Consider the following 13,730-nt stretch of genomic DNA (forward strand, 5'->3'; position numbering starts at 1 on the left):
GAAGGAAGAAAGGAAGGAAGGAAGGAAGGAAGGAAGGAAGGAAACTAGGGAGTCGGCAAAAACTTCCCATAAGAGGTGGCACCAGAGGTGAGTCTTGATTCTAAGTGCCAGAAATAAGGAAGGAGTGAAGTCCAAGTAGCCTATGCAAGAGCACAGGGGAGGAGAGTTGATATCAAGTGTCAGTTTGATGAGACCAGGGAATTGGCAAAAAAAAGACATATATGTAGGGAACTATTCATAACAGCACTATTTTTTTTTGAGGGGAGAAGGCAAGGCAATTGAGGTTAAGTGACTTGCCCAAGGTCACACAGCTAGTAAATGTGCCAAGTGTCTAAGGCCACATTTGAACTCAGATCTTCCTGACTCTAGGGTCAGCGCTCTATTCACTGCACCACCTAGCTGCCCCAAAAAGCATAATTTTTAATAGTAAAAAGTTGGAAAGAAATCATGGGTCCAGCAGTTGGAAAAAGCAGAAAAAAACATCATAGCATGCAAATGTACTGAAATATTACTGCCACTATAAGAAATGACTAAATTTTTCAAAGAAATATGGAGAAAACCTTTAGGCAAGTGATACAGAATGAGCAACACAAAACCAAAACAATATACATAATTACTAGGACTATATAAATGATAACTTCAAAGGGTAACAAAATATGAAAAACACTGGACAATAGCAGTATTAACCTATAAGAAATTTACTGTCTCCTTGTTTTTAATAAAAAGAAAACTACTGAAGTTTAAGGCTGTGTATAGTTACAATAGGATTACTCTTTATGCCTTTTACTTTCTTAGGGGTATTACATATCGTAGGGAAATCAACTGTGACTATTGCCTGGGTTTTTATGATGGTTGAAAACAAAATCTGTCAATTTAAAAAGTGAAACTTTTTAATAAGTTGCTTTTACTGGCTGAAAAATATATCAATATCACCATAAAGAATCATCCAATTCTATTCCTTTCCTAGTTTTAAACTACTAAATAAAAAGAAAATATGTTTATGGGAAGTAAACTGGTTTGTAAACAGTAAACTGTTTTTATGGCTGCTTAAGAAATCAAATGCTTTTCCCTCGCTTTCCACAAAGCCTTCTATTATCTTTTACCCATACCCTCATAATATACTTTCCTCCATAACATAAATTCCCCCTATAAAAGATACTTCTAAATCCCTATAAGTTTATAATTAACAAAAAAAGTAAAATTCAAAATGTAAATAAATAAATTATATTTTTCCTATTTCAGAACACAAAAGTTTTGAGGAAAGTTCCAAGTAGGAAAATTTTTCATGTCAACAAATAATTCTTGGTGCTGAATTTAGTATATTTTGTCAAAATAACACCACAGATCACCCTACAAACTGCAATTTAACATCTAAACTAGTCTTCTGGACAAGATTTTTAAGTGTGGCTTATTATCTGTAAAAAAAGTATATTTGTCCTAAGTCATCTCCTATAACACTGAAAGCTCCAGGGTAGCCCTCCACAGATACCACCCCACCACCACCTCCAATGGTACCCTCTACAAGAGTGGGTAGATAATAAATGAATGAATAAAATAAGTAAAGAAAACAAACAAAAAACTGATACTCATTCTATTCAGAGCTACTGTAACACCACTGGTTAATTTTAGACTGGTAGTGGCAACCTACCAACTTATTTCACCACTAAGATGTCTGTTACTGTGTTTATATTTAAATAGCCTGCAAGAAATTTGGAATATATTTGGCAAGCATGCAAACCCTTGACTAATGTCTCTATTTAGAACTTTTTCACCATGGAAAGAAACAGATTTTAGAAAATAGTTTCCAGCATATACTAAATTATTCCTTTTCCAGTCCCAAGCAGGAATGAGTAGCTTATTCATTTAAAAATGCACAGGCCTATTCAAATACCATTTGGTCCCCTGCAGAAGTCAACTACATGTATTTTATTATTTAAATAACTACTAAAGATCAATACTTTGCTTTGAAATTTGTTATTACTATAGAAAACTTAAGAGTGCCCTTTTGAAAATTCAATTTCCTAACATTCCATTCTCTATTTAGATAGTAACTACTAAATTAAAGCTTCCCACTCTCAATAATCTTGCTTTTATTTAGTTACTTCTTTCATAAATTAACAGTAAAAACACACTGTGGACTCGAATGTAGTAGAGCTCTGATTGTTAAAATGTAGCAAACTCCTCAAATGAATACTTCAGGTGATCACTACTTACTTAATATAGTACTGCTTCCTGATGAATATGACCAATTTTAGATTAAGCATGTAAAGAGCCCTCTGATCAACTCAAAATATAGATCTCAACTTTAACCTGAAGGAGAATACTTCCCCCCACCCCTTACTAGAACCCAAGGTATAGAAATGATGATGCCCAAATACTTGTAAGGATCTCAGCTCTAGTACTGGGAAGCTTGTAAATTTTTTATTGCCCTAAGTTTATGGTCCTGCAGTTTCTTCTACCTTTGTAAAGTCTCTTGTATATGCCCCCATTCTCTTCTCTAACTCTGCCACTGCCCTGATACAGTTCCTTATCACCTCACACCTGTACTATTTCGATAGCCTGATGATTGCTGTCCCTGGCTCAAGTCTCTCTCCACTCAAATTGAATCTCCACTTAGCTGTCAAACTGATCTTTCTAAATCACAAGTCTGAATACACCACCCCTCATCCCCACTCAATCAGCACCAGTGGTTTCCTGTTGCCTGTAGGATCAAATATAAAATACTGTTTTACAGTGAATAGAGCACTGGCCCTGGAGTCAAGAGGACCTGAGTTCAAATCCAGCCTCAGACACTTAACACACTTACTAGTCGTGTGACTTTGGGCAAGTCACTTAACCCCAACTGCCCTCCAAAAAGCAAAATAAAATAAAATCCTATTTATCCTCTTCAATAGTCTAGCCCCGTCCCTTTTCAGCCTTCTTGCATATACTCCCTTTACACATACTCTAGGATCCTGTGACAATGGTCTTCTTGCTCTTTCTCAGATAAGACCCTAGTCCCAAAGTCCAACGGTATAGACTTTCTTCACTGGTGGAGATCAGTGCCCTTTGTGGGGTTCAAAGCATAGCTGGTGAAAGTAGGGGAGAGGAGATGTGATAGTAATGGCAATTAAAGATTCCCCTGTATTGGCTTGGTTTTCAAACTGATTGTGTTAAAACCCAGAGCTTGTTAATCCCACCTGTGGGATGGACTTGTTGATGTGAAAAGAAAGTCTTGAACTGGGAGGAGCTGGTGACGCAGATTTGGAGAGACAAGAGAGAGGCAGAGGAACTTTTTGGAAGAGCACCACGTGGAGGCAGAGAGAGAGACTGAGAGAATTGCTGGTGGCCGCTTTGAATTGCCCTGGACTTTTGAGACCTGCCCCCTGAGGTGCCAGGACAGTGCTGTTGTTGCAGGGGTCTGGGAACCTTTCTGTTGGTTCAGAAGCCCTGAAGAAGGATTTTCTGGTTGTATGTTTACAGAAATCCTGGGAGAGGGTTTTGCTAATGTTTTCAGGGGTTCTAGGACTGTTCTACAGAGGATGAATTGATGAAGGGACTGGCAATGTATCTTGTGGCCTTGCTGAGCCTTGTCTCCCCAGGAACTAAGATTGCTGAGAACTTGCCTCCTGTCAAGATGAAGAAAAGACCTCCATTTGGGTATTAAGTGCTGTGTTTAAACTTGATATAACTCTGGGGTAGATTCAATTGAGATCCAGGGGTGGGGAACTTTTGACCTTTTGGTGCTCTGTGATTGACAAATGAAGGTACTTTGCTTATGTTTGGAAACTAATCTCCATTTGAGAAGAGGGGCTTTGTGGTGGACTAAATGAAGGTATAGCCTAGGGGTGGAGAAGTATTTAGACTGGGACTTTGTAATTGATTGAATGATTGGAAGGTCCTGGGGTGGGGTAGTACTTGGAGATTATTTAATCATCCTTAGTAAATGCTGTATTTGGAATGATGTCATGTTTTGACCTTCTCTGTTCTTGGTTTGTCACTGAATAAAATGGAGAGCACCTATGCTGGTATTTTGAACCTGGGAAGTTGCCTTTCCTTGGCATTACATTACAGGAGACTCCAGCATCTTTAAAGTCTTTTCAGATTTTGTAATCTTCAGGCTCTGCATTTCCTTCATGTCCTTCTGGTTTCCAGCTCCAAAAAAGGAGATGGACCACACCAAACCCATTTGAGGTTGCTAAAGAGAAAGTAAGATTCTAGGAAAAAGCCAACATGAGAAGAGCTAGTAGTCTCCATCATGTTCCTCTCTGACTTGCTACACTAGAAACTTCAGGGAATTTCCTCTTGGGTGAGATCTAGGACTCTCTCTTGGTTGGGCTGAGTTTCTTATATCCTAATGGGAGAGTTTTTCCCACTGGTATTGTCTGGTTATATATTCTCCTATGTATACTTACTGATTTGTTTTCACAATATTTAAGGAAGCAGACAGATATAATTCTGGTCCAGTACCTCCTTTCTCTGAAGAGAGCGAGTGGCCAAACTTCTGGCTCCCACCTCCTGCTTCCTTTCCTAGCAGGAATTAAAGTTTCCCTTGGAGAATGGGGTGTGGACAAGAGGCGAAAGATTAGCAGAGTCCATGACACAAAGTAGTACCTTAATAAATGTTTATTTACTGACTGGCTTGGGACCCAACAGTAAGAAAATGCACTCCACTTTTGGGACCAGATGGGATGATCAATACTTCTCTGAAGGATAAAGGCTGGTTCTCTATAGGAATTCTTCATACCTACCCATACAAATAGGCTGCCAATCACTTCCATCCTCAGACTGCTATAGGCAGGTGACTGTCTATCTAGATTCCATTTCTCTGATTCAAAAGCAGATAGTAATAGAGAGATGTATTGACCAGTGGTTTCTGTATTACACTGGAATTAGATGGGAATGGCTAAACTAAACATTTGTGACATTCTTCATACACAATAACAAAAACCTATTTCTGAAGAATGCTATTTAATATTCACTCAATCAATACAAAAGCGCAAAGCATTTTATTATTTCTGTATTTTAAATAATAATAATGAATGAGGGCAGAAGGATTTCACTAATTTACATATACCACTGTGGTTAATCAGCACTACTTGTTCATCTGTCCAGGAGAAGGTTGCTAGGTAGAAAAACAAGATTATACTCTAAGGGTATGTATGCTAGGTTCTCTTCTCATTTCCCTAATTCCCATCAGGGACTTATTTTTGTGAGCTCTCAGTTACTACTGGTTCAAATAACAAAGAAAAATAACCCCCAATATCCCTAAATCAGCCCTCTAAGAAAAAAAAACAACTACAAAGAGAGAAGGGAAGGAAAGGAGAGGGAAGAGGAGGAGATGAGAAAGAAGAGGAGATAAGAAGAGAAAAGAGGGACCAGGATTCAGTCTTGCAGGATATTGAAGTTTAGAAAGGAGACAAATGACAATACAGCAAGAGAGACTGAGAAATAGCTATCAGCCAGGTGGGAGGAGAACCAAGATATGTTAAAGATGTCAAGGAAGGAAAAAGAATCCAAGAAGGGATAATTAATGTCAAAAGATATAGAAAAATACAAAAAGGGTTGAGGTCTAAGATCACTAGATTTCATAATTAAGAGATCACTTACAAGCTTTGAGAAAGAAGTTTCAGAATAGCAGTGGGTTCAAAACTCAGTTTTTAAATTGTTTTTTTGCTTTATTTTTTGGAGGGGGGTGGTTAGGTCAATTGGGGTTAAGTGACTTGCCCAAGGTCACATGGCTAGTTTTTGTGTTAAGTGTTTGAGGTTACATTTGAATTCAGGTCCTCCTGACTCCAGGGCCTCTATTAACTGCATGAATGTGACAGCATGTACCCAAGGATATAAAATACAGAAAGGTACCATACACCACAATATTCATGGCAGTACCATTTGTAGTTTAAAAAAACAACTAGAAATGAAATTGACGTCCATCAACTAGTGAATGGCTGGCAAATTAATATAATGGGATATTATTGTACCATAAGAAATAATGAGTATGATGAATTTTTTTAAAAAGGGAATGACTTATTTGAACTATTCCAGGGCAAAATAAACAGAGCAGTAAAGCAACAGAAATGACTACAATAACATAAGTGAAAACATTCAAGGCAGCCAAACTCAGATTAACAGCAATGATTAATCTTGGTGCTTAAAGAACAGATATTGAAATATACTGCACTCCTCAGCAGAAAGTTGGGAGACTACATTCGTACACAAATGTAATTTAGTTATATTCAAAGTTGAAACTTTCTTCTCTTTAATATAAGGATCTTTATGTATTAGAAGTTTCCTTCCTTACAAAATCCCAGCTCCTTTCTAAATGTAAACTAGCATTCAATCTTCACTTTCACTTAAGAGAATATTCAGAGACTGTTTTCATGGCAATGTCCAAGTAAATCAGATATATCAAGAACTCCCTTGATAAACTTAAGCCCATACCAACGTTTGCTCATCTGCATAACCAGGTGGTTTTAAATGCACCCCTCTCCCACATTTTTCCAATATTTACTGCTGAACTGAGGTCTCCTCTTGGAATACATAGTGTCCACTTGTATCCACATGGGTGAAGGTTACATAACACACTTTCCTAATTGCTGTTAATGAGCTTTGAATATCAAACTGGGAAATAAGCATTCCAATCCTACACTCCTTACCCCATTTAACCAATAATAATGCTCAAAGATCTCCAAGTTTATAAGTGGGAGCAAAGGCAACAAATATCACCTTGCTTCTCTAAAAGTAAATGTCCTAGAACACCAGGGGGGAAACAAGGAAAGCTGACATATTTCCAATATAAGACCTTTCCTGTAGAAAGGAGAAAACCGGTATACCATTTTTTTATATGAAATGTTTTGATGACGATTTAAAGATTTTCAGCATCTCCTCTCTCATTTAAATCATAAGATTCCCATGACACCTCTAATATATCTAAATCCACTGCTATTGCTCTCCTCACAATGTTTAGAAAAGGTGCAGGGGCTGCTTTCCTTCATAAAAGGCTTGGTTTTTCTCCCTAATTTCCACTTCCTCTCTTTCATTAGTACCTTTTTCCCTGCCCTGTTTGCTGTAGTCTGGCACATATATTACTGCATGACTAATCCTTCCTATAATAAGGAATTTAGGGGGCTGGACTATTTATAGCTGGGGATAACTATCAGTTATGTTCAGGCTACTCAGATTAAGTCTCAGGTTTAGAGTACTAGATTCACCCCACTAATAATGCAACTGATAGCTTGTATTTTAGAAAGCCCCCCCAAAAATCATACTTGGGGTTACTTGCTGGTCCAAATTTCTTTATTTCTCATGTTTCCTTTATGGCTGTGACAAAGACTAAATTGCTAATGTTTCTTTAATCTAAAAAATAAGAACTATCTAAGCTGCATTGCTGATTTAAGTTCACTCTACCCCCCTAGACTTCATAGACCGAAAGTACCTTCCTCACTTTGGTCTCTCTCCTTCTGACTGGCTAGTTCCTCCTAGAACCTCCAGGTGAAGGAAGAGGCCCAAGCTAATCATGGCTTCATTCTTCTTCAGGTTGTTCTTCTGACTCTCTCAGACTTTCTCTATAATACACCTCCTTCCTCAGCCCCACTCCCACCAGGTACCTTCATCTCCCATCCTCCTTTTCAGTTTCCTTTGCATTTCTCTTCCCCCATTAGAAAGTAAGCTTCTTGACAGCAAAAAAATGTTTTTCTTAGAGCTTATTAGCACAGTACCTGGCACAAAGTAAGCACTTAATAAATGCTTTTTGACTTAACTTATTGACAGTATCCACTACCTTTCAACCTTCATGCTCCTTCTATTGCTTATTACTGTGACCTAGGGAAGATGTAAAATTCTGATGAGTTTTTTGGTAATTAAAATGTTTTTTTAAATTAAAATATGATCTACTGGAAGGAACACAGACTTTGGCACCAGGAGACCTGGGTTTGAAACATGGCTCTGATGCATGCTATCTGCATGACCTTAGAAAAGTCATGGCCTTACTTAGCTTTAGCTTCCTCATATAAAATGGAGGTTGAGGTGAGGGGAGGTAGAGGAGGAATCTGAAACAGAATCTCTAACATACTTTCCAGCTCTAAATCCTCTGACCAACAGTGCTACTCTTCTAAATTCTCAAGCTCCTCCTCTCCCACTCATCTTCTTCCTGTTATGATGTACCTCCCTTTACTTGACAACTAAGGGCCATTTCCTTTTTTACCCTCACTTGGCTCTTCTGCAGTAGGATATTTTTAACTTGTAACCTCACTATCACACAATAAACCCCACACTTTTTTTTTAACAAATCCCTTATGCCATATTTTCAATGAAAACCCTTGAACTATTTGAATCCAAATAATTAAAATCTCCTAAGATGCCTCCCCTTAAGATATATTAGTACCTCCTTTGAGGTTAAGTACATTTTCTTTCACACTCAAAGTAACTATGCGATGCCTCATCATGGCTATTCAATATGACAACATTAATCAGAAAATATACTACTTCCTTTCCTTCCCACAGTGCCTCCTCTTTTTAAAATATTAGAAATTAGAAATTGAAAACTGCTTTGTTTTGAGGTAGGGCTCAAATTCTGGTTCATTATGCCACCATGAACAATAGTTATGCTTATGGAATGTCTCTATGTACTGAACTCTAAATTGGGACAATTTGTGATAAAGGAAATTCACTGTTTAAACCCTTACTAAAAGCATACTTTTTTCCCCTTGCAATCAGAATTATCTTAAGAAATGTGAGATGAAAGACTGCTATAACTATAGATGATATGACATTACAAAATGCTACTTATAAACATCTGTGAAGAGGATTTTAATTTTAAAAAACTACTTTTGAGTTTGACTAGACTATCTCAAATTATACTTTACAACTTTTCTCTTAGAATTTCAAAACTGATTTTTCAGTGGAATCATAATTTCACTATTTCCCTTCACTAAATAAAACTGAGTCCTCCTCATATGATGCTGATCTACAGATTATGTGTACTAAGGACTAAATATTAAGCATTAGTTTAAGGGGCAAGTTATATAATGTTTAGTATTGTTTTTACCTGGCATATTTAATATAGAACAAGAAAATCCTCCACTTTAAGTAGAAAAATTTAATTTATTAAGTCAATTATAACAAAGTATAATCAAGAAATCTAAGTTACACATTTTTCTGGTACTATATTTACACTGATGATCAGCTGGATGATGCAGTGCTAGTCTACTGCTAAATATTAGCTATAAAAACACAAACATTTTTATAGGTTTTGCATTTCAATGATTATATATGTGAACATTCTTTGTTGCCTTACCAACCTTCCTCTGAATATCAGATTATATACCATAGATTTAATCGGTAGACAGATGTTCTATGTAGTTGATTTAGTATAAATTTTTCTAATAAAGTATCTGATTACTAACAGCTTATCTGTCCCTTTATCAGAGCAACACTACTTATTTCACAAATTATTTTACTTATTTGCATTAAATTTTAGTTTCCTATACTAAAAACTTAATCTCAAAAGTTCAAAATGTGATCAATAATTTTAAACTAAAGCCAAGTTTCTTGTTTGAACCTCCAGTAACATAAAAAAGGATGATCTTGTTCAGACCTTATGTCTCCTATAAGCTTTCTACATATGCTGTCATGAACTTAAAATTGAGCTTCAATTTAAAAAAACCATTTCAAAAATCAATTTTAAAGTATTTTAGGTAACACTATAATTATATAAATCAAGGAGATAAGAGAAAGACTTACAAGATTAGAAAACCACTTTAAATGCACACTTATAACTCTGAACTTAATGCTTTAAAACGTAAAACTTAAAGTAACTACCAGCTTACCTTCTTTTGATACCAGACTATAGCATCTGTCACTTTGGACGCCATTTATTCCACTGAGATCACACATTAGTCATTTTAGGCTGTGCAAGAAAGAAAAGACACATTGAGACAACTTAACTTCCACGTTCTAAGGATAGTCTGAATAACAAGCATATATAATACCCTGGTTACTTGCAGAGCAAGGGGTGTATGACTATACTTACATTACACCCTTCCTCATTACTATTTTAGCAACAGGCTTTCTTGGTAAACAAAAATCAGTTGCCATAATAACAGAGGGTTCTGCTTGATTACAACAGAGGATACTTTCTACAAAATACATTGCATGATATAATAATATAGTCTTATAAAAAATAGCCACAGAGTTTCTCAGAGTAATTTATAGTATATCCATACTGAAATTTATTTTTCCATATTTAAAAACGTGAAAGCAATTCCATTATTAATGCTGCAATATAAAACTTCTACAAGACATTTTACTTAGACTCATGGAGCTATTAGAATCATGGAGCTAAAAGATGCCTTAGAAATCATACAGCCCAATATACCATTTTCTCTCAGAAATTCTCCTCAAGAACTTAGCTTGAATATTTCTGATCTCTGCTGTATTATTTCAAGTGATGAGGAATTCTTTGCTCTGTAAGGCAGTCTACTGTATTGTTAGTATTGAATATTAAAGCATTTTTTAACTGAACAGAAAATTGTTCTTCTTACAGTTTCTATCCATTGATTCCAGTTCTGTGTTAGCAGCACAGGATAAGCCTCTTCCAGATGACAGCTCTTGAACTATTTAAAGAAAGCTATCATGTCTAACATTCCTATCTCTTCCCCACCTCCAAACTTAGCCTTCTTTTCTTCAAACTTAACTAGATTGACCCTGTTTGAATCTTAATTCTACTTACTTGGGTAACATTGAACAAATCACTTAATCACTCTTAGAACTAGGTTTCCTAAACTATAAAATTAAGGTAGTTGGGCTACATAACCTTTAAAGTCCCTTCTGAATCTAAAATCATGGGCCTATGAACATTTTTCCATATGACCACTCACCTTTATATACTAATTCATTAATTTTCTCAAAATGTGCTGCCCAAAACTAAATATAATACTGCAGATAATATTCTTACCTTAACACTTAACAAATCAGCACTCTTACTAGCTTTACCATTGTTTAGTTTAATTTTAAAAGAAAAAAAGCAACAATATAATCCACTTTGAAAAAGTAGTTCCAGTCATACTTTATATCATTCTCTTTCACATACCATTCAGCCAAACTGGAATTTTAGCTGTTCCCCAAATTCATCAAATTTCCTGCCTCCAAGTATTTGAACAAGCTAACTATCATCCTTGGAGCTCAATTCTTCCTCTTTCATCATCTTTAACTTTCTTTCTTGTTAGTTCCACCTCCTCAACACCTCTCACATGTATCACTTTTCTCATACCAGGATCAATCTAGTCCATGCCCTTATTACCTCTTTCCTAAACTACTTCAAGAGCCTTCCATAATCAATCTCCCTGCACTGCTCATTCCTCTAAAACCTATATTCCACATAGCTGTCAAACTGATAATCCCAAAGCGCAGGTCTAAGCATGCAGCTTCTCTATTTAAGAAACTTCAGTGACTCCCCATCTAATTACATTCAGACCAATGTTCTAGAGAGTTGAGACTCTTTTGGATCCTAACTTCGACATTCTATGTGTTAACTATTTTTCAGCTATATATGATTTCAAATCTATGTCTTTACACGAAATCACTGATAAAAATGTTAGTTACAGGACCAAACATAAATGATCCTTAGTGCATGCCATCAAAGACCTTTCAAGCTGATATCAAACAATTCTCTGAACTAGTTCCAAATACACTTAACCCAAATTTCTCCAACTTTTATGTAACATGAAATGTATGTGGAATACTACATATAATGTCAGATTTTTTTCAATACATTGGTCAGTTCTGCAAAATTTTTTTTTGTCCTTCCTCGTTTTAAAAAAAAATCATTTATTATAAGATAAAGCTCTCTGGGAAGAGGTAGGGAAAAGGATATAATGGGAAATATAAGTAATATAAAACAAAACAGCAACAGAAAAATTTTAAATTGTATAAGAGGCTGTTAAAATTTGGTAAACTACATCTATGTCACTTTATAGATCACCCAAGATAATGCCCCTGTTGCAAAAAAGATTAGTCTTACATGACCTATTCTCAGTGAAGATACACTAATTGTTTGCATCATTGTTTCCTTTCCTAAATGTTTACAAACCATCCCTAAAATAATATGTTATAGAATTTTACCAGAAAAATAAGTCAAGTTCATTGGCCTATAATCAGCAGGCTCAGTTCACTTGCCTTTTATGAAAATTAAAACATACACCTTTCTCTTATAGCACCTCTGCTGTTCTTCATATTCTTTTGAGGATCACTGGAGTAGATATGAAGAGGCAGAATGCATAGAACAGAGGAAGCAGTCTCCACCATTCTTACTGTCTCTCACAGGTTTGTGACTGCAACATTATCTTTGACTCCTCACTCCCTTTCACCCACATAATCAATGAGAAGCCAAACCTTGCTTCTGTCTTCATCTCTCTCACCCAACCCTTCCCTCAACTCACAAAATCACCCTATACACAGCTGCCAAAATGATTTTCATTAAAGTGCAGTTCTGACTGCATCACTCTCCAATTCAATAAACTGAACAGGCTCCAGACTGCCTTTAAAATAAAATATAAATCCCTCTGTTTGGCTTTTAAAATTCTTCACATCCTCATGCCAACCTATTTTTCCAACATCACTGGACATTACTCATCTTCCTAAAATCTATGATCCACCCAAACTGACCTTCTTACTCTAACTCAAATAAAAAGGTACTCCATCTCTACCTTTGTGCCTTTGCACTAGCTTTCCTGCATGCTTACAATGCATTCCTTGCTTACCTCTACCTCATAACATCTTTCAATTCCACCTTCTAAATAAAGCCTTACTTGATTATAGATGCACAAGTGTGTGCTCATGCATATGTATGCTCTCTTCTCAATACTTAATGTCTGACAGTGAGTAGGTATTTAATAAATGTCTACTGAATGACCAAGAATTTTGAAAGAGTAAAACATAAAACCTATAAAGGCCCTGAAAAAGCTCAAGCCCAGAAAATGTAAATAAATAAGACCTCAGACATTCCTGTAGTTTACCTTAGAGAGATTTTTTTAAAGGGGGGGTGGGGCAGGGGGAGAGCCTTTACCTAGCAATCTAATAAGAGAGAGTCCTAAATATTGGGTAATACAAAGAAGAAAAAGTCAAATAATACAAGAACAATAAGTAATAACTTTGATAAATCAACTCAAAGACTTGCCAAGATACATTTGAAAAAGATAAGGAGAATAAACAATTGAGCCATCTGAACTCTTCAGAAAAGCACATGGTATCCTCAGTATCACACAGTTTCCGGTATATACAAAGTGATTAAATACTTCTTGATAGAATGAATGATAATGAATGACAAAAATCACAATGGAAATATATAACTTTTGTTAAACTTTATATTATATGTAATATTTTTCTATTCCATTAGAGGGTGAGCTGCTTCATGGCAGGGACATGTCTTTAAACTGTCTAAATATGTATCTCCAGAGCCTAGCACAGTGCCTAACATATAATAAGCACTTAATAAATACTTGTTGTCTAATCATTGCCTTTTCAATTAAAAAATGTGTCAAATGTATAACTAAATATTATTTAACTTGTATATTTTTGTTAAGACTTCATGTAAATCAATTATCAAATCAGAAAAAGATTCTGTTAGCCTAAGCTTCCTAATTTCTGATTCAGAAAATCCAAACACCCTATGATAGAGCTTCTTGATAAAGGATAAAATAAATGGATTTAATATCAGCTACTGAATGAAAGACCTCATCAAAAGCAGAATTTAA

General features: G+C 35.8%; 1 protein-coding gene across 4 annotated transcripts in view; it reads right to left on the reverse strand.

The window, feature by feature from the left end:
* The window catches only part of LOC138176034 (protein PHTF2), a 183,952-nt gene that overhangs the window by 129,819 nt on the left and 40,403 nt on the right, over nucleotides 1-13,730 (reverse strand). For 3 of the 4 annotated variants that reach the window (XM_069106769.1, XM_069106766.1, XM_069106770.1), the window contains exon 2: nucleotides 9,807-9,886. In XM_069106769.1, coding sequence (XP_068962870.1) covers nucleotides 9,807-9,851 — 45 coding nt within the window. In that variant the 5' untranslated portion in view covers nucleotides 9,852-9,886. Of the gene's footprint in view, nucleotides 1-9,806; nucleotides 9,887-10,520; nucleotides 10,547-13,730 lie in introns of those variants that run through there. The other variant, XM_069106768.1, reaches the window with a different exon arrangement.

This window comes from Petaurus breviceps, unplaced genomic scaffold (genome assembly GCF_028583685.1).
Source record: "Petaurus breviceps papuanus isolate PSGF00001 unplaced genomic scaffold, PetGlider_PUasm1.0 80, whole genome shotgun sequence".
Taxonomy (NCBI): domain Eukaryota; kingdom Metazoa; phylum Chordata; class Mammalia; order Diprotodontia; family Petauridae; genus Petaurus; species Petaurus breviceps.